The sequence below is a fragment of the Octodon degus genome, unplaced genomic scaffold (assembly GCF_000260255.1).
Source record: "Octodon degus isolate 3935 unplaced genomic scaffold, OctDeg1.0 scaffold00107, whole genome shotgun sequence".
Classification (NCBI taxonomy): Eukaryota; Metazoa; Chordata; class Mammalia; order Rodentia; family Octodontidae; genus Octodon; species Octodon degus.
In genome coordinates, this window is record NW_004524683.1 from 3,189,977 (window position 1) to 3,212,222 (window position 22,246).

Consider the following 22,246-nt stretch of genomic DNA (forward strand, 5'->3'; position numbering starts at 1 on the left):
TTCTTCTTCTTTCTTCTTCTTCTTCTTCTTCTTCTTCTTCTTCTTCTTCTTCTTCTTCTTCTTCTTCTTCTTCTTCTTCTTCTTCTTCACTGTATATAGCACAGGCTCTACAATCTCACTACACAGATCAGACTCATAGTGATCCTCCTGTTTTCAGCCTCCAAATATCTGGGATTACAGGCATATGCCACCACACCCAATCTCAATGCTTGTCAGCGTGCCCCAGGGGCAGGACTGACACTGCATGCTAGGGATAGAACCCCGGTCCCTGTGTCTTCATAAGCAGGTGCTTTAATCTACTGAGCTATCTGGCAGGCCCCATACTCTGGTTTTGAACGAATTATTCATGGCTTGATAGAAACCATTATATCCAACTGTGGCTTTAGTAGCAAATCATAATTATAAAATTATCAATTAAAAGTAATTTGAGAGGTCTTTTAACCCTGTAATTATAGTTGAATCTCAAACTATGGTTTTCTGTACTTTGAAACACACATTTAAATTTTACGGCCCTTTAGAGATACATAGAAATTAATTACATAATTTGTAAACAGGCAGTGCTGTTTGCAAATTCAGATAACCTGACATCAGAATCCTCTCTTTACTGTCATATTGTCTTGTTGAAAGAATGAGGTCCTGAACAAATTATTCACTTGCTTGACTCCAAACTATTTTTTCTGCTATGAAATACACAATTTTGGAGCTACATATGGACAAGAAAGGCTTTATTCATTTTAAAATCTTAATTTCCCCAATCAAATGAGTATTAGATGGGCATCATCTTTGATTCCTTTCTTTTAATTCTTCACATCTACTTATGACCAGTATTATCTCTTGTCTGAAGTAAGTAGCTCATTTCTGGATCCTTTATACATTAACACATCTCTAACCCAAATCTTGACTTCATATAGTAACCAAAGTAAACTTTGAAAATATATTTACCACATTACTTAGAAGTCTCCACAATACCACATAATAGGGGGGAAAATGCAAAATCCTTAACAATATAAGATCCCATTGTCTGATCATAACTGATTTTTGATCTACATCTGAGTTTTTTCCCACAACCATCAGGAATTATTCCTTATACGCACAAGTTTTTTTTTCCTATCTCATCTCCTTTGTTCTGGCTCTTCTTTCTATCTGAAACATCCTTTGCATGACTGTCTCCTTATTCTATAAGTCTCAGCTTAAATGTTGTTTTAGAAAAACCTAAGCTGTCACAATTGTCCCTTCCCTTGTCTAATTAAATCTGCATTCTTTTGTTAGTTCAGCATTATTTCCCTTATAAGGAAGTGATCACAAATTATATATTTGCTGACCTACCTTTTATATTAGACTATAGGTTTCATTAAGCAAAACTATGTCTAATTCTCTGACAGCATCTAGTTCAACAACTGTAATAAAATTTTACTGCCTCTGATACTTATTTTTAAGTAATACTACAATTCTGTGGTGATACACCACTTTGTAATAAACCTACTACCTATCCATTCTCTGACCTTAGGGAGTTATATACCCTCTCCAAGCTTTAGTTTCCTGATCTCTGAATTTCCTGGAATACCTGAGCTTTGAATTTCCACCAATTATCAGTTCTCCAGTTCTTGCCTTCATCTTAGTGTTACACTCTTAAAACTGGTAAATTTTGTGAAATGTGCAGGCTGAAGAATAAAAGGATTCCCTATAGTACTATTGTCACTGAACTTATCCCTCACTGTATGCTTGATGATATCTGACCCAGGAGTTAAGGAAATAACATTGTAGTTCTACTGGAGTACAGTTATCTGGTTACTCAGTCCCTAAGCACTTGCCTATGAGGTGAATCCCAAGTGGAATATTTATGAAAGTGGAGAAATAGCAGTTCTTAATTTTGCATTGTGGAAGCAGGAGTAAGGTAGAGTAAAAAGGGACATGTGGATAAAATTGACTGGAACCGGCAAAGAGCCTAAAGTGAAGTGTTAAATTTATCATGGCTTTATCAAATAATCTTTTTTTTTTCCATCAAGTATTGATATGTTGAACTTTATTTATTCAAATAATCTTAAGTTATCAAAAAAATACAAATGAGTACTTTTGTATTTTACCTATTTGGTCAAATTTTCTTCATAATTTATACTGTTCTAAGCTTACTGATCTAGTCTAAAATGAAACTATCCCATAAATTCAGGTAAACATTGAAATATATAACAAAATTTCATCACATTTTTTAACTATGGAAGAATATGAATAACATTTTTGTTATAAATGACTCAAACTAAAAAACATAAAAATAAAACATAGAACTCCTAAATGGGATGACTGGGCTTAAGGGTATCTTCATTTTATTTTGATATTGCCAAATTGCCCTTCAAAAAAAGCTTCATCTCTACCACTAAGCAGTAATTAAGTATGTTAAAATGTAGGTGAGAATATGCTTACCAGTGATTGATTAGGTAAATATTTTGTACTTGTTGTCTATCATAAAGGCAGAAATGTTTTTTAAAATTTACATGTCCCTGCTTAAACATTTGTTGTGTATTTTTGTGTAAATATCGTAATTTTGAAACCAAGTAATTTTAGTATGTATGCAAATTTAGATTAATTTTACTACAGACCAAGATATGTTGCAAAGTATATTTCATGGTCCCTTTTCGTGTTTCTAACAATAGAAATAAAATGTAAAGTGCCACTATGATATATTGTTTAAAAACATGTACAGTTGAGCCAGAATGCTTAGATCAGAATATAAAGTACTAAGTATGATATTGGGTAAGTACCCTTTCTTTATCTCTAATGCCTCATCTAAAATAATATCTCTATCATTATAATGATTACATTGTGTTACAGATATCTGTTTCTTGGTATAACAGTACAAAAATAGTGTGTCTTTATCCATCTTTATGTCCTGTAGAGGTTGCAAACCTAAGAATTGCAAAACTGTTTAGTTTACCACCATATGAGATCCACAGTATTTTAAATTTGAAATGGTTGCCAAAATTTGAAGATTACGAGGTTTCACATTTAGAACAAAATAAGGTTGCTGATTTTTGGCTTCTGTCAAATACTCAGCAAAATTCTGGAGCTGGCGAGATTGTTCAGTGCGTGCTGAGGTGGCCACCAAGTCCAGGTGTGGTGGTGCATGCCTGTCATCCAGCACTGGGGAGACTGAAAACAGGATGATCACTATGAGTCTGAGCTGTGTAGTGAGACCCTGTACCAAATACATAAAAAAAGGGAGGGAGGGAGGGAGAGAAAAAGAGAGGGAGGGAGGGAGGAAGGGAGGAAGGGAGGGAGAGAGAGAATACTGGTAATATCGAACTCCAGGTTTTCTTAGTAGCAAATAGCGGATGTGGAGTAACATCTGCCTCTTTGGATAAAGCATACTCTTCAACTTGGTGCAGTCCCTAGTACTCCAATATTTTCTCAAAAGTAAGGCTGGATGCCATTTTCCTGATATATCTTTTATTTGTATATATCCCTTAGGTGGCTGCTCTAGGCACTTGCATTTTCCCCCCCAGAACCGGGGATTGAACTCAGGCCCTTGCACTTGTCAGGCAAGCACTTATTCTACTGAGCCATCTCCCCAGCCCTGCATTTGAAACTGCTGCTCTAGTGACTGTAAGAGGGTCTGGAATGTAGGATATGCTCAGTAATTTTTGTATTTTAGAGAAGGATCTACAGGGTACCTGATAACAGCCTCCCAAAAGCTAGGATTAGAGGTGCACCACCATGCCTAGTCTCAATCGCTGCTCAGCACGTCCTGGAGGCAGGGCCAGCACAGCAGGCCTGGGGATCGAACCCCTGGCCCCTATGCCTGCTTGCAGGTGCTTTAATCCACTGAGCTATTTGGCCGGCCCAGTAAATTTTGTTGAATGGATAAAATAACCATAAACATACATAAGTATAGAACATTTATAAGGTTTTGACCTTAAAATGCACAAGATGATAGAGGTAAAGATCTGTGTCACTGTATATTGCAACTGTTTCCATCATTGATTTTAATATATAGCATGAAGAATGAATGTAATATCGGGGTGTCAGAAAATGATGCTCTGAAATAACTGACTTTCATTGGATGTGTTTGCCACAATTTTCAAGGATGGATATCTTTGAATTTCTTCGGTGCTGGCATAATTCAGTGAAATGTGAAAAAAATAAAATATGATCAAATGCCCTTTGCATTTACTTTGGAATGCATGACAATATCTATTCACTTGAGCAAAATCATACAAACAACACCCAGCTGTGTTTGAAGACAACGTACCTTTGATCAGAATCTCTGAAATATCCCTTTGAGTTAGCTATCACTACAATAAACTTTATTAATTTATACCTGCAGTAATTTGAGGTTTATGGTTATTTAGTCTAGTTGAACTAAAGCATATCCCAAATCCATGAAGTGAACTATGTAACATTTTTTTGGGCAGCAAGTAAGATCAGAGATTGGGGGGAAAGAGACAAAGGAATTTGATCTGTGGGGGGGAAAACCCTCATTTTAGTTTTTAGAGAACTGTCATTGTGCAGGATAAAAAAAGAAGACATACCTCAATGCCACATAATTCCTTTCTGATTGTGCTTCTGCCACTTACAGAGAGAGTACAGACCCTTAGTTTATTCTGTAGGAAAGAATAAAACTACATTGAGCTTGCTGGTAAGTGATAGAGAATACATAAAAATATGCAAAGCACCTGACAGGAGTTTTGGATTTTGTGTTTTCTCAGCCTTGAATAACCTTTTTTTGGGATTTTACTTTCCCATCTAAATTAGAGGACACCTAGCATAAATCCATTATTATCCTTAACAACGCTTACCTTTTTAATTTTTCTTCTGCATCATTTTATCTATGGAACTTTCTGGTGCAGGGGCAGACCATGGCTATGCTCAGTCCCTAGGCTGTATTACCACCACCACCACCAGCCAAAAAAAGAAAAAAGCTAAATTAAAAAAAAATAATATCCAGGGGGCTGGGAGATGGCTCAGTAGAATAAGTGCTTCCCTGGCAAGCGCAGGGCCTGAGTTCAATCCCCGGTTCCACTACACACACATACACACACACACACACACGCACACACACACAAATAATAATAATAATATCCAAATATTTACTCAACAAAAAAATACAAAGTGATATGATCATGAAAAAGAAAGAACCTTAGTTAATGAAATCTAAAGCTTATGTTACCTTACCCTTTAAATTATTTCGTTTATATACTAACTTCTTTTCTGTTTCCTTCCACATCTTTCCTACCGCAACATACATACTATAATACAACTATAGGCTCCATGAAGGAAAATATTTTTTTGTTTAGTTGTTACTATAACATACTGCCTTTTTCATAGTAGAGAATTATCTTTCTCATTGCTGAGACAAAATACCCACTCCTTAAAGTTAAAGGAGGAAAGGTTTATTTTGACTCCACTTTGTAGAGGTTTAGTTCATAATCTGCTGGCACTAAGGCAGGGTGGCTTATGGTAGAGGGGCAGCCGTTTATGGTGGCAGAAGATAAACAAAAGCAACAAGAGAAAGAAAAGGAACAAGCCTCTTTCTGTCCTTTACATGGTGTGCAAGCTACTTAACCTAGGGCCTATGTAGCATTCACATCTTCAATCCCAATGCTGGACCCTGAATCAATTACAGTCTTTAGATTTATACTGTACCCCCCCATAATTGTGTGAGGCTTTGGGGAGCTATGTAGACACAAACCATAACAACAAAATTTTTTTGGGGGGGGTTTGATTTTGGACAAACTTTTTATTTAGTATTCTGTAGTTGTTTAACACACACTTAAATGGTCTTACAGGGGGAGGGAAATGGGGGGATTCTTGCAGATTCCCAAGGAAATGTCAAAAAGGCAAATTAATGGCCAGCATTATCCATTTGCTTTTGGGTTTACTGGGTGAATAGCGCTTTCCTTACATAGGTATCTGATCTGAGGCCTTTTCATACTGAGAACATGGGGATTTCAGCTGGATGATACCCTGAAATCCTAAGAGTAGCATACCCTGACCACTCTCTAATAGCTAGCTTGTCTGTACAGGTAAAATGATTCATCTCTCGATGGAGTGTTCTTGTGAGGAAAGAAAAGTAAAACATGTTTAATTTTATTTGGTTTTATGACTTACTCTCACCAAGCAAATGTTTAAGTACTAGTGTGGTAATTTTCCAAGTAAGTGTCCCTAAAGGCTGCTTCCTACTTGATTTTTTTCCCCAACAACAAATATATATATATATATATATATATATATATATATATATATATATGTCAATAAGATTGAAGGCGGGGGAGACACAACTGATAAAACAGCTAATAAATTATTAGCCATATTCTATGAGAACTTCAGGAAAGATCTAATTCTTCTCAAACTTTGTAATGAAATTGACAGGGAAGGAATACTTCTAAAATTACTCTCAGAAGGTAACATTATTCTGATCCTCAAACCAGAAAAGTATTTACGCAAGAAAGAAAACTATAGGCCAATTTCTCTAATGAACGAAGATGCAAAAATCCTTAAGATACTGGCAAACAGAATGTGACAAATCATCAAAGATCATATGCCATGACTAAGAGATGCAAGGATGGTTCAATATGCAAATCAATCAATTAATTAATTACATACACAGAAGCAAGGCTAAAAATCTGATGATCATCTCAATAGATGTAGAAAAAACTTTTGACAAAATGCAACATCCATTTATTCATGATCAAAAAAAGATGAAGAGAATAGATATCAGAGGTTCTTACCTCAACACAGTAAAAGCTGTTTATGACAGACCTACTGTAAACATCATATTAAATGGGGCAGAACTGAAAACCTCCCCTCAAAAATCAGGAACAAGACAAGGATGTCTATTATCATCACTCCTGTTCATCATAGTTCTCAAAACATTAGCCAAAGCAATCAGGCAAAAGAAAGGAACAAAAAGCGTATGTATGGAAAATGGCAAAAGTCAAAATATGATTATTTGCAGATGACATGATTTACTTAGAAGACCCCAAAAAAAGACTCCTAGAATCGATGACCAAAATCAGCAGTATAGCAGGCTACACAAAAATCAGTAGATATTGGTCACTCGAATTAATTTTGAACAGTCATTCTCTTCAATAAACTACCAGGAATACAGTAGACAATAATATAGTGACATTATTATAGTAAATCTAAATCACAATGATCATTTTTAGATAGCCATTTTGTGAGTGAATGAATTGATGAATAATTAGATCCTAATTATGCTTGATCTTAGCCAGAAAGCCAAGAAGCGATAGACCCTAGTTACATAGTGTAGCAATTATTGTTCAACTGTTTTAACTTTTTTTTAAGAATGTATTTGGTACGGGGTCTCACTACGCAGCTTGGACTCATAGTGATCTCCAGTTTTCAGCCTCCCCAGCACTGGGATTACAGGCATGCACTACCACACCTGGTCTTGGTGGCTGGCTTAGTGCCCCTGGGGGTGGGGCTGGCACAGCATGTGATGCTAAGGATCAAACCCAGGTCCCTGTGCTTGCCTAGGCAGGCACTTGGTTCCCTGAGTTATCTTGCCAGCCCTGTTTTGACATTTGAACACTTATAATGTACCTCATTGTTGCTTCCTGCTGCTTTTTTTTAAAAAAAATTCAAATTATCATTTACGTGTATTCTATCCATCTTCATTTAACTTTGGGATACTAAGTGATTATTATTATGGTTTAGATTTAAAATGCTCTCCAGAAGTCTCTTGTGTTAGTAGAAGTGGAGCTTTTGGAGTGGGATTGGCTCATCAAGGCTGTAACTTTATCTGTTGGGTAATCTTCTGATGAGATCATAATTTGATGGCATTATTGGTAGATAATAGAATTTTAGGAGATGTTGCCTACCTGAAGGCAGTGGGTTATGGGGGAATAAACTGAGCCTCCCTGGTTCTTTGCCTCTCTTTGCTTCCTGCTGCAGTGAGGTAAGCAGTGTTGCTCCACCACTTCTTTTCACCAGGATGTTCTGCTTTACCTCAGGCCCACTGCAGTAGAACCAGCTAACTGACGACTATAACCTTTGAAACTGTGAGCCAAAATACACCTATCCCTCTTTATATTTTTTTCAGATTTTTTTTTTTTTTTTTTTACTTTATCAGAAAGCTTACATAGATGTAATTCTTACTGATACATTTTAGGTACCTTTAAATAAAAAATGAAAACATTCAGAGAAACAATGTGGAAAAAATAATTTAACTTCAATATTTCTATCCTTACATTTCAAGTACAATAAAGTTATAAAAGTGAAGTCAAACATATTATACAATTTTATGTTGTGACAATTTTCTTAAATTTCAATATATTGCACAACAAGGTAGCTACTAGGCATGAGGAACAATTTAAATGAGTGAAAAATTTAAAAAGTTAAGAATTCTGTTCCTGAGGATATAACTTAGTGATAGTGTGCTTACCTAGCATGAGTGATACTCTGGATTCAGTTCCAAGTAAAAGGTGTCATGGGGTGGGGAGCAAAGAACAAGAAAAAGGCCTGAGTTTTGCAGAGCATGGTGATGCACGCCTGTAATCCCAGCATTTGGAAGGCTGAGGCAGGAGAATCACTGTGAGTTCCAGGCCAGCCTGGGCTACCTAGTGAGTTCAAGGCCAGCCTCACCTATATTGTGAGACCCTGTCTTAAAAAAAGAAAGAAAGAAATAGAAAAGAATTCCATTCTTCTTTCAGACAAGGTACATTTCAAGTGCTCAGTAGCCACATACAGCTAGTGACTACTCCATTGGACAGCATAAAGGATATTTCTGTCATCGTGGAAAATTCTGTTAGCTCTCGTAGACCATAATATATACAACTGTTATCCTTTATTTTGCCACATTGTCGATAGATTTTTTTAAAATTTATAGTTGAAAATGAAGTTTATGTCCTTAAAATACTTAAGGAGTTAGCTTTTGCCAACTTCTTAAAATCTTATTCCCCCATTGTTCTTTCATTTATATATTTAAATTAATACTTTTTTCATTTGTTTTTCTATTTATTAATAGTTAACACCTGACAATTCTACCATTATTTAAAACTCTTATGTATTATAATGAATATAGTTGAAATAACATCTTTAGGTATTATTTTTCATTTTTAAGATAGTGCAACATGTGCTATTTCTACCATATACAGTGAAAAAAATACTTAGAAAGTTGTGATTGTTCCTCCTTTATCTTATTACGTAAATTATGTTTTTTTTTTTTTTTTATTGGAAGCCTCCATAGTCAGAGATGTAAAACAGCAATTTCTTGGTTCTATAGCATGACATAGTTCAGAGCTGAGATTAGAGAAACCCCGTAGAGTTGTTAATACTTGAGGGCATCTCCAACTAGAAAAGTATGTGAATTTAGGCATGGGAGGAAGGAAGGATCTGCTTTAAATTTAGTGTAGGGTCACTGAATCTTAATGATAGATTAAACAAGGGAGGTAGAATAATGAATAGGGGTATGCTGTGTGTAGCACTAATACCAGAAGTCCATGGTTTGTGGCGGTTTTTTAATGTCCTTTCCCATATGGTTTTGAATAGAGCAGGTTATGGCAGGGATGAGCTCAGGAATAGCTTTGTTAATGAATAAATAGGCGTAATTTTTTAAACAGGAGACTTCAGTTTATTTAGAATGCTTACTTATTCAATGAATCATGTTAATTTTTTTCTGATCTTAATGCATTAAATGGGAATACCAAGGTATTTCTGGCACCTTTTTTTCTAAATAAGCTATGTCTACATTCCACAGCCAGTCTTAACAGTGAAACCTTGGGTTGAGATTTTAACTTCCTTAATTAAAAGCCAGTTTTGTGGAGCTTCTGAATATCAGCAGCTCAGCATCAATCCTTGGGGTTTGGTGTGCAGTATTAGGCTTTCACTCATAGTGTCACTTCACTTAATAAGATTTAATTAAATTGTCATTTGAAGCTAGTTGCCAACTATATCTCATTCACCTGAAGTTAACTAGGTATGTGATTTTGGTGCTTAGTAGCTTGTTATAGGTTGGTCTTCACAGAGGCAGCCACTTTCCTAAGATACCATTTCTGCCCTTCCACCCACTCATCTCTCTGGGTAGTGCTTAAAAATGATCTGAGGAAATGGCAAGTCAGATTTAGAAAACCTAACTAAACATAGTTTCGAATATGTTTTAGGGATTTTTTTGGGAAAAAATTACTTTATATATCTTAAAGGAGAGATTAAGTAAATTGTCTGTGGTGCCTTAGTTCGAGTGTGAAGGGAAATGTAACTCTGCTGACTCCAGGGCCCCAAATACAAACACTGGGCTAGTTGTTCCCAAACTTTCTTCTTGATGTGGATAACTTGAATGGTTTATTTTCACTTGATGAACCACACCCCCAGGCCACTTTAGCATTCATGGCAGACCCCAATGCTAAGTCCCTTTGTTGTCTTTGTTTTTTGCATTTTTTTGTTAACAAGAAAAGATAAAATTATGAGAGACCTGATTGTAGACTGAAGTTCCATTGCTGATGGTTCCCACTACTTTTTTCACATCTAAGAGAAAGTAAAGGGCTGGATGGGCAACAAACAGCAGTGAAACAAGCACACATGTCTGAGCATCCATATGGTGCTTCATATTAAAAAGGATATATATTGGCTTTATCAAAATGTAAAGGTAGTTTTTATAAAAATATTGTCAGAATTTAAAAAAATTTAAGTATGCTGTACAAGTGTTTAAGGAAAAGTGTTTTTAGAAGAAAAAAGAAACACATTAAGAATGTTTAAATTCTGAATTATTCTGACTGATGCATTAACTAAGTGAAAGACACTTAGGCAAGTACCTTAATCTGTCTGCATGTGTATGTGCATGCACAAGTTCATGTTCTAACTCACATGGTACCAAAATTAAAAAGGACATGCAATTCTCTTTTAAAAAATTGGCAGACATTGATGGCATTGACCTGTGTCTTCCTTCTATTAGATGCAATTTTACTTTAGAACTTAGAGGATGAAAATAAAGCAGTTGTTTGTGATAAGAGTTTCACTTGCCCAAATCAGAACCTAGAAGAGGAGTTGGCAAGAGGGCCCAACTATTGATAGGGGGAAAACTAGAATAACAAGATAGGGCATTGTTGACTTACTGTATATTGGCCAGGTAAAAGGAACAGGCCCATAGCATGACTGTCTTCATATTCTTTTATTCTAGCCCAAGGTTTTATACTTAGTAAGGGTTATGGGAGATTTGGGGAATTGGCCAAAACTTTACCAGAGGAAGAGCCATTGCTGTCACATGATGAAGTTTATTATTTTCATATGCACTTCTCATTTACCTTGATTTATTTTGCTTCAATTTTTTTTTTTAATCTTGCCATTTCTCTCTGAGCACTGTGTGACAAGAGGAACTTCCCTTTTACTGTGAAGGCAGCATTCAGTTGTTGAAACAATAAGTTGCCATTTGTAGTGGCAGCTGTCCTTTCTGTACAACACTTTAACAGTGCAAAGTTGACAGTCTATAGCTTCTCTTCATTGCCAGTTACAGTACAGCTGCTCTGAAAAGATTCACTGCTTTCATGCCAGATGATTTGCCCATAGTTAGTTACTGTTACTTATTACTACTTAATGACTACCATTTAGAGTTAGTGTAAAGAATCTCATAGAAAAATCTTCCTTCTCATAAGTACATACTATAGAAATGATCCCTGAAAGTACAACCTTCCCTTGTCATAATTACAAACTATTAGGTGGAAAAGAATTTTTAAGATAATTTATTACAACCTTTTATAGAAGAAATTGAGTCTAAGAGAAGACATGTCATAATCATCAAGAATCTAGACTTGGGGCTGGGGAGATGGCTCAGTGGACTAAGCGCTTTCCTGGCAAGTGCAATGGCCTGAGTTCAATCCCGGTTCCACAAAAAAAAAAAAAAAAATCTAGACTTAAGAGTTTCGTAGAACTTAGAATTATATGCACTTAAACAAGAGTCCATATTTAATTATGACCATCATTTTAGTAATCTCTAACAATCCCAGTTGCCCAGTTTCATTACAGGTTAGTAATAAGTAAGGTAAAGTTTTTTAGGTGTAATATAAAACAAATCAAGTTATAATTGTTGGAATTAATTTATTTAGAACCAGAAGACTTTAAAAGTGCCAAGTATAGTTCCTTCAAATTGATCAAAAGCAATTTCAGTTTTATAATATTTTTGAAACAACATCTTCATTGTTTTTTGGAAAGATTGTTTTGAGAAAAATAAATGTCTTAAGTTACTGTTTTTTTGAGGATAGAATTGCTTGGTCTTTCAAATGGTTAATGAGAAGAAGTAATAGTTAAACACTTAAAGCATTGATTTCTGATTTGAATTCTCCAACACAGGCTAGCCCTGGGGGAAGAAAAAAAAAAAAAGCTTGCTAATTAACATTTGATTACTGATGCCACCTTCTCATTCCCCTTGCACCAATTCGTTTCAAGCATTTTTGTTGTTCAGGAAGGATTTTTCAAAGGGTTTAACTTGCATCTTAGTAAAACAGTTCCATGTGCAACTACGGTGAATGTGCAGTATGTTTAAAAAGAAAGAGAATGCATTAGATATAAAGTATGTGTTCAAAACCTACTCTAAATCAGAAGTGATTGGTTTCTCAACCATGGTAAGTTTTTCAGAGCACCGCTGATTACTAGGAAACTGGAAGTGAGCCTAGTGTATAGGCATTATTTTGATTTAAACATGCATACAAATACTTAGTTGATCAGTGCATGTAATGTTTAGCAAATCCTTAACCAGAATATTTTCCATAGTCTTAAGAGATCACAGTTTGATATATTTAAAATGTATAAGAATAATAGAATGAGATAGATGTATATTATTTCAAGATACTTTTCATAAAGGCCATAATGTGCCATATCTTAATTCAGAAAACCTAGAAAATTGAGAGCTATTTGACCTCTCTTCTAGGATTATGTTTTGCTTTATTTTTGATAAAAAAATGTATGTAAAGAATCATGGGCCACATTTGAAAAATTTTTAAATAGTGCAATAAATTGATAAGCTTTCAAACTAACACTTAGGTAGTGGTATTTTGACAAAACCTTTTTATGAAGCTTCCTTCATAACATTTGGTTAAAGAGGGCCTGGGAGATGGCTCAGTAGGATAAGTGCTTGACTGGCAAACGCAAGGATCTGAGTTCAATCCCCGGTTCCACACACACACACACACACACACACACACACACACACACACAAAAAAAAATTGGTTAAAGGATTAATTTAGGAAAATAGTGTGAAAGCCTTTATTTTTAAATGAGATTTCATAAGCAAAAAAATTACTTAGCTTTTTAAAAAAGTACATGAAAAGTTAACAAAACTAATACTTCACCCAAGAAAAATTCACCCAAAGTGAATTTTCTTTATTTCGGACTGGAAATTGTTTGGAATTTTCCTTCTTGATGTTTCTTTTACATTTACTAATTATACTATTGATCTTCCATTTTCTAGCCTTAATGGTTGTACACTTTCCCTTACTGCTTCTTTGTCTTGAATATACTTTGTTCTTTATTTTACCTAGGATTAACTCCGCATGATGTATCTTCATGAAATTTTAGGTTTTAGAGTTTTGAAAGTCAGAAGTGATCATGTTTTATTCTCTTCAAAGATTTATTCTCTTCTAAATCTCTGAAAAGGTCTATAGTTTACCCCAAAGTAATAGCTGTGTAGAATTAGGACTACAAATCTGCTTTTCTGCTTCTCTTTATGGCACAGTACCTCATACTTTGTTGCTTGTTTTCTGTTAATCACAATCTGCTTGCCTTTGGGTAGTATCTGAATGATGTTAAAAATCTGTGACATGTTTTTTAAAGTAGTTTAACCAACATATAGCTCATAAGGAAGGTTTTTATTATAAATGAAATGTTACATACTAAGCTGTGTCTTTTTCAATTTGAAGAGTAAGAACAACTCATTTCACTCTAATCTGAACCTTAAAATTAAGCCTTTTTTAGCAGAGTAAATTCCTAAGAATTAGTCATCTAGAAAATTCGGGTGAAATTTTTACTGAAAAGCAAACCTGTTTCAAAATTTAAATAAATTGACAGAAAATCTTGTGAATATAATTTTTTAATTTTATATTGAGTTTTTATATTATAGTATGTAAATAGATATTTGTTAACGATGAAATGCAAATAAGGAAATAAGCCATTACAATATTGATTCTAAATTGTTTGAGATTAATTTGATTTGTATTTTTTCCTCAGTCACGGTTTTCTTTCTTGAAACAATGGGAAGTTAAATTACCTGTTTAAAAGAGTCTCGAAAACACACTTGAGAAGAACTATTGTCAATCTAAAACTCTTGATGCAAATATAGTTTAGTTTGTAACATAATTTTAATGTTAAGCTGTTAAAGCATTTATTCAGTTCCTTCAGAACTAATTGAAAAATTAGCATAGTTTAACAGCCTGAATTCTCATAGATTTAGAGCCTAATGTAAAACAATTTAAGTTTTTGAAGGTTCAGCATGATCTTGAGCCAGTACTGATCAATGAAAAGTTGGAAGACAGAAATGTTATCCAAGTGCCAGCCAAATAGCTCAGTGGATTAAAGCACCTGCAAGCAGGCACAGGCTCTGGGGTTTGATCCCTGTCCCTGTCGTGCTGGCCCTACCCCCTGGGTGTGCTGAGATGGCAATTGAGACTGGGTGTGGTGGCACATGCCTGTAATCCCAGCTCTTGGGAGGCTGGAAACAGGTGGATCACTACGAGTGTGATCTAGTAGTGAGACTCTGAATACCCTGTAGACCCTTCCCTAAAAGAAAGAAATGTTACCCAGCGAAGTGCTACTTGTTCTTAACTAGAATTTAACAGTCTTTAAAGATGAAACTCCATCAGAAGAAGCAGAACAGTAATGGCATGTGGGCATGCTAGCCACAGCTGCCCAGCTTGCGCTTATGTTCCTTCTGCCTCTCTAAGTGCTTTCAGATCTATCAGTTATTCTCCTTTACACTTTGTTTTCCCATTCTCGTCTGTTTCCCCATCTCCTTCTCTTTCTTCTTTACCTTCCATCTTTTTTTCTCCACCCTCTCTCCTTTCTCTTTATCTCTCCCTCTGTGAGAATTTTATCTTTCATCTAATTCATAGTGACTTTAAATGTATCTGCATCATTTTATATATAACTGTATTTTATTATTCAACTTTCCTAGAATACTAATTTTTAAAAATAATTATATTTACTTTTGCTTTGTGTACATTTTAGATTTTTTCCTTCCCAACAGAATTATACTTTGAAATGTTGACAACCATCAATAAAGATAATGAGGTTTTTATATCTGTATTACTGAAATCACTATTATAATGCAGTTATTTTTGAAAAGCTAATTTGTTTTTACTTAGATTGTTGTGTATTGATTATGGTTGAACACAAGATTCTTTTGGTTTAATCTCAAAGTACTCCGAATTTAGCCTTTGCATTGGAACAATCAAACATTGGCCTAATATGCTTTACATGGTACTCTGAGCCAAGTTCTGTCTGCATTAACCAGTTTATTCTATGACAAGTTGCTTAACAGATGTCATTCTGGGGAGAACAATGAAGCCAAATACTTGTGCAATGGCTAACATTACTCTAACTTTGATCACTTTTGTTCAGCACATCAGTCTGGCATTGTGCTTTATACCAACATAACACTATAGCCAGAACATGCTTTTCAGGCTTAGAATAGCGAAGGAATGTTATTCAATTCAGTGCAGTTACAGATGAGTTAATGAAAGAAGAAAATACTGTTCATTTTATAATACCCTATTGTTATATTCTGGAATTAAGGGAAAATTTAAAGACTCTCTCTTCAAAGTTATTTGTTTATGTAGTTATAGGATTTGTGTATACTCTCTAGTATTAGAGTACTATTGCCACCTTTCCAAAAAGATGTAAATGTTTTTTTCTGTGTTTTATCAAAAATAGCTGATTAAGTTTGATGTATCTAGACAATCCAAGAATAATTTATTAAAGAAGGGACTTTGGCCTTGAAACATAAAGACTCCTCATACTCGTTTCCTGTCTTCTCCCTTTCTTTTATTAATAGAGTCCTCTGGGTTTGTAGAACATCTTTCTCCTTATGAACACAGATGTATAAACATGACAGAATTGTCTCAACTGGTAAAGTAGTCAGAGGTTAACCCAGTTACATTTGATAAAGCTATTGGGTTGATAATGACTGATAAAAATTTCCAAACTTGATGTGAAGAAAATACTGCACGGTAAACTGGCCATGCTAAGAATATATTTAAAGAAAAGCTGTTTGAATTAAGTGGAGCGTAAGCCATGTTTCTATTACTCAGATATCTTTTACTAAGTCTTTTTTTCTACAGGTGTACAGTGGAGATAAAAATAGATTGAGTTCCATGTTTTGTTCTGTTTTTTTGTTTTTTTTTTCTCTAGTGAACATTTATCTCTGTTTCACTTGTAGGGTAACTTAGATGTGTTTATGTATAAGAAAGAGTAATGTGATAACAAAATGCTATAATTGGATAACATAATACTTTAGGTTTCTGAATTTAAAAAACATAAATGAATACTGCTTGTCTTTTAGGTCCAATCAGCCATATTGAAATCTTATGATAGATCATAAATGCAACATTTCAGAACTAATACTGTTTGGGAAGAATGTATGCAATGTGTTAATTACTGAAACTGTCCTACCAATTTGGTTTGAAACTGTCTCATTGCTATTTGTTTCTCAATAAAATTATGGAAAAAAAAAATCACATAGCAAAAAAAAAAAAAAAAAGAACTAATACTGTTTGTTGTTAGAACAGAGTAATAGCATTATGACTAACCTGAAGAGTTGGTTAAGATGGATGATTTCTTTATTGTTACAATTTATTAATTTATTTTAATTACAAATAATAAAATAGAATTTCTCTAAGCTATCTAGGATAAAAGCTAAGATATGACTTCTTCTGATAAGTTACTTACCTTCTCTCCTGTTAAAGGTGAGAGGTGTACTCTTGCCACTGGGAAAGATAGTTTTTCTTAATGTTTAATAAGATGTAATCTGTTTTATTTTCAGTAAGGGCCTAAACATTGTATTAATGAATAACTCTAGTATTAGTAAATATCCGATTACATAGTTTTAAATATTGCTTCAAAGAAATGATCTGTACCACTTTAGTAAAGTTTTTATCTTTGAAACATACATTTAAAAAGGTGATTTCAATTCAATCTCCACACCTCAAAACACTCTTTTATCTCCCAAATAGAAACTTGAAACATGTTTTTGTTTGAATTATTGCAGTTTTAAAATTAAATAAATTATAAAAAGTAAATAAATTATGAACATTTATGATTATAGTCTGTCCTAAGTGAACTGTATACCTAAAGTTTCTTAACTAAAAAGAAACTTGAATTCAGCTAGGAATCAAAAAACAATCAATAAAGAGGGTTTTTTCTTGAACCATTACTTCATCAAACCTCCACTGAAATTCAGCTTTTAAATTTGGTTTTGTTTCATTTTTATGTAATTTTTTTCTCGCTTGTGTGTTTTTTACCTTAAAATTCTCATTTTGAATCTAGAAGAAGCAGCAAATGCATTGTATGTTACATAATTGACTGAAATGATCTTAAGTAATGTGGAAACCCTATTTTAATTTTATTTTATTTTATAGGTAAAAAGAAATGTGTATGACCTTACAAGTATACCTGTTCGGCATCAGTTATGGGAGGGCTGGCCACCCTCTGCCACAGATGATTCAGTAAGTCACAGTCAAGTTCTTTGTTTTGTATCCTTTCTCTCGTTTACCACTGTTAGTCTGTCTTTGAAAATAAGGAGACTCAAATAGTTTGAGTATTCCATTGAAAAAGCTTTGTAAGTTAAATAATGTGAGAATAAGAGCACTTTTAATAATTGAATTTATTTGCAAAATAATATCCAAGCCCAAATACGTCATTACAATAGTAATGTTATGTCAGTATCAGGAACTTGATGCTCTCTGATTTATCTTAAAATTTTTCTTAGGGCTGGTGAGGTAGCTCAGCAGACTAAGTACATGCTTAGGCAAGTGCAGGTACTGGAATTAGGTTCCTGGCACCATATGCTGCACTGGCCCAGCTCCTGGGTATGCTGAGCTGGCCACCAAGTCTTGGTGTAGTGGCACATGCCTGTAATCCCAGCACTGGGGAGGCTGAAAATGGGAGGATCACTATGAGTCCGAGCTGTGTAGTGAGACCCTGTATGAAATACATTAAAAATAAATAAACAAATGAATTTTTTTTCCCTTGATGAAAAGTTTGTATTTACCCAGTCAGGAGGATTCCAGTTTGAAGTTAGCCTGGGCAACTAGTCAGCCTGAGCACCTGATACCAGGTGAGACCTTGTATTAAAATAAAAAATAAAGTGAAAAGGCTAGATATGTATTTCAGGGATAGAATGCTTCCCTAGTATGCAACTTGTTTATATGGATGTTGCTTGGGTCTGATTAGTCATGCTATAAACACTGCACTTTTAGAAAATGCTTTGTGAATGGCAGAATGTTAAAAATAATCAGAAAATAGCAAAACCTTTATTTATTTATTTACTTTGAGTATAGATATAGGCAATTACATTTATTTCTGAACAATTGATTTTAATTTGCTTGCTTTTTTTTTTTTTTTTTTTTTGTACTAGGAATTGAACTCAGGACCTCACACTTGCCAGACAGGCATTGTGTCACTGAGCTACATCTCTAGGGCCAAGCATTAGTATCACCAAGATTGCCAATTGATTGACTATTGCTAAGAATAGAGCTGTGGTTTTGTTTGTTTTTAAGTAGTTTTCATTTTGCTTTGTTTTTCCTTTGAGGGTAAGAAATTTAATAGAAAATGTGCAATACTTATTTAAAGAGTATTGCTTAAGGGGACATGAACAAACTATACATATTCTTAGCATTACCTAAGAACCTGTTGCAAGAGATGATATTAAGAAAGGAATTAAAATCTGAGCATGTCATTACAATTCTCCCATTTTCTGTTATCGTGCTACTTTGCACTATTGTTGTAAAGATTAAGGATAACATATTTTCACCACCTAGTTCACAATAGACAATGAATGAGAATTAGTATTGTAATTAATGCTTAGATACTGTAACTGAAAAAAGATCATAGGCAAGAACTGACTGATTTAAACCATGCTCAAGATTTGCTACAATATAACTTGTGGAATGACAGGAACAGTGAGAATAGAGGTAATAATATAGATTAGCCATATATTATCATTGGATCTTAATGATGCACATACTGGATTTTTATGTTAGAAGATTTCCATGGTAAAAAGTTGAAAGCAAAAGTGATTACTTAATTGGGGAGGGAGGACATAAGGAAACAGATAAAATTTAGAAATGTGTAACTCCACAGGCTTCTGAGCAGATCCACTGGCTCCATTGCTTGAGCTTAGACAAAAATGAGTTTGGATACCACACTGTAGAAAACGGACTACACTAGGCTCATCAGGTGCAAGTTCAAAAAAGAAAGTTACTGAAAAATGATTAATTCTCCTGTAATAAAATTCCTGACATATTTCTTGTACAAATTCATGGAGACCACATTTTAATGACTTTTATAGTATATAAATTTTAACCAAATCATTGTAATATAATATAACTTTATTATTACAGGAAAATATGGAAAGCATATAAAATTAAAAGTATTTAGAATGTAATGCTACTTGGTGTTGTATCTAAATCACGGCAAGCACAAGAGGGAATTCTCCATTAAGATGCTTGATTCTTTTTGCCTCATTATTCATATTTACACCTTGTCCCAGAACCTGCAAAGTGTTGCTTGCCCAGACTTCCCCAGAGCAAATGTTGCCACATTGGCGGGATGTTGCTTTGAGCTGCATGATTTGATACAACAAAGATGTTTAGGGCCAAGCTGTCTTTAACTGGAGCCATAGCATTAGCTTGAGTGCTTGAGTTTAAGCAAAAATGGCTTGGTTAATTGTAGACTTTTAGAAGAGCCTAGCCAAAGAAATGTCATCAAATCTTTCTTTCATTACGATTATGAAAACTTACAAAATTGGTGGTCGTAATCTATATTGTTTTAGGCAGGGATATTTATGTACTTGATAAAATCAAGTGGAGGCATCTGCTACAAAACACGATAGTCCTCACAGCTTAGGGCATAAATTGGGTACAGCTGAGAAATGTCAGCTGTGTAAACAGCCTGAAATGTGTTACCAACAAAAATATAATTAATTTCTTTCCAAGACAGTGTGCCATAACTTAATACTTAGAATGGTTTAACTTTCAGGGAGAGCACCTGAACATTTGCTTCCCAGTGCCAGAATAGAAGATTGGTTGTAAAGGTCATTAAAAGTGAAGTTACTTTGCACTTTTTCTGCTTACTTGCAGAAATTTGTGTAGCTTTGAATATACAGTAATTTATGGAAATACAGTATCATAGATCAAAATGTTAAAGGTTTAAGGGTGATGAAAATGTTCTAAATTAAGTTGTGGGAAAAAGTTGCACATCTGTAAGTTTACTAAATATCACTGAATTGAAAATTTGAAATGAATAAATGATAAGGTTCTAATTTATATCTTGAAACTATTTGGTTTATGGACAGTAATATAGGACTAGATTAAAATGTTTTTTTCATTTATGTATTCATACTCTATAAGAATTACTTTGCAGTAACACAGAAAATGGTTTCTTTGGTGTACTTCTTTGGTATCCTTTGCAAGTTTTAGAGTAAGGGCTTTTGGACATGTGGTAGGAGTCAAAGCAAGAGGAAAAAATCAGACTTATAATTAGATTCTTAAGTCTCATAAACCTGGTAGAATTCAGTCTTTTGTCATTTGTAAACTACTCCATAAAGTCAATAATTATGCAAAACTTGTTACCCATTTCTTTTCAGACTTAAAATATTTCTTTGCTTTTAGCTGTCTTCTAATGGAGTATGAGATACTGTATGATTGTCAGTAACTCTTATCAGCTCCTTTTACACTCTTTTCATCAGGGAAATAGCTATCTAAAGCTTCACCAGTAGGGGAATGTTTTCATGCTGTGACAGTTCAGCTGTGAGAACAAGGAGTTGCAAGGAGCCAAAATCTCATTTTACACTTTAACAAGGAAGCTCTTGGCTTCCAGAGAGTAGAAATAATTTTAACACAGTTAACTATATCTGGATATTTTATTACAACATGATTTTATGTAGTTTTTTCAGTTCCAAGATTTAATAAGGCTATCAAAAGAGGAAAAATCTTTTTGAAACTTTTTTTGTTTTATGCCCTTTTTTTCCCTGTCTTTTTTTGTTTGTGTGGTTTTGGAATACCAGTGCTGTTCCATGGTTCTATCATTACCTAAGGGATATTAATTCAGAGTTTGAGCAATTGCAAACTTTAAAGTAAGGGCTTTTTGGCATATAGGTAGGAGTCAGAAACAGTAAATATTTTCACATTGAGAATATATAACCACATATAAACAAAACCATTACATATAACGCTCCCCCCCTTCCCCCAATGTATTTAGCACAGGGTCTCACTACACAGATCAGACTCATGGTGATCCCGTTTTCAGCCTCCCAAACACTGGAATTACAGGCAAGTGCCACCACACCCAATCTCAGTTGTGGGGGACGGGCCTGGCAGGGTACACTGGGGATCAAACCCTAGTCCCTGTGTCTACCTCAGTAGGCACTTTAATCCCCTGAGCTATCTGGCCCGCTTCCCTGTTGTTTTTGTGTGTTTTTGTGTGTGTGTGTGTGTGTGTGTGTGTGTGTGCAGGGGTCTCACTATGCAGCTCAGACTCATAGTGATCACCCTGTTCTCAGCCTCCCCAGTGCTGGGATTGCAGGTGCCTGCCACCATGTCCGGACTCAGTCGCCGCTCAGCACACCAGGGGACGGAGCTGGCACGGCATGTGGTGCCAGGGATCAAAACCCGGCCCCTGCGCTTACCTAAGCATGTTCTTAGTCTGCTGAGCTGTCTCACTGGCATTGCCCCCACATCTTTCTTTTCTCCTCCTTCTCCCTCCTCCCTCCTCCCTCCTCCCCCTTCCTTCCTTCCTTCCTTCCTTCCTTCCTTCCTTCCTTCCTTCCTTCCTTCCGTCTTGTCTTTGCCTTCGTCGTCTTCTTCATCTTCTTCTTCTTCTTTGTCTTCTTCTCCATCTTCGTCTTTGTCTTCACCTTGCTATATTGTTCAGGCTGGTTTTAAATTCACTATGTATCCCAGACTGGCCTTGAACTCACAGTGATCTTGCATCACCTTCCCAAGTGCTTGGATTATAGGTGTGCACCACCACATCTGTCTTTTGTTGACATATGTTTGTGATACATAATAATCACATAGATTTTAGGGAACTGGTA

General features: G+C 34.9%; 1 protein-coding gene and 1 pseudogene across 1 annotated transcript in view; one reads left to right on the plus strand and one right to left on the minus strand.

Moving 5' to 3' along the window:
- Faf1 (Fas associated factor 1) overlaps nucleotides 1–22,246 on the plus strand; it is a 424,408-nt gene that overhangs the window by 206,346 nt on the left and 195,816 nt on the right. Inside the window, exon 8 of the mRNA XM_004639141.1 lies at nucleotides 17,571–17,657. Within this exon, the coding sequence (XP_004639198.1) occupies nucleotides 17,571–17,657 (87 nt within the window). The remainder of the gene's footprint in view (nucleotides 1–17,570; nucleotides 17,658–22,246) is intronic.
- LOC111818939 lies at nucleotides 11,545–11,637 on the minus strand (annotated as a pseudogene).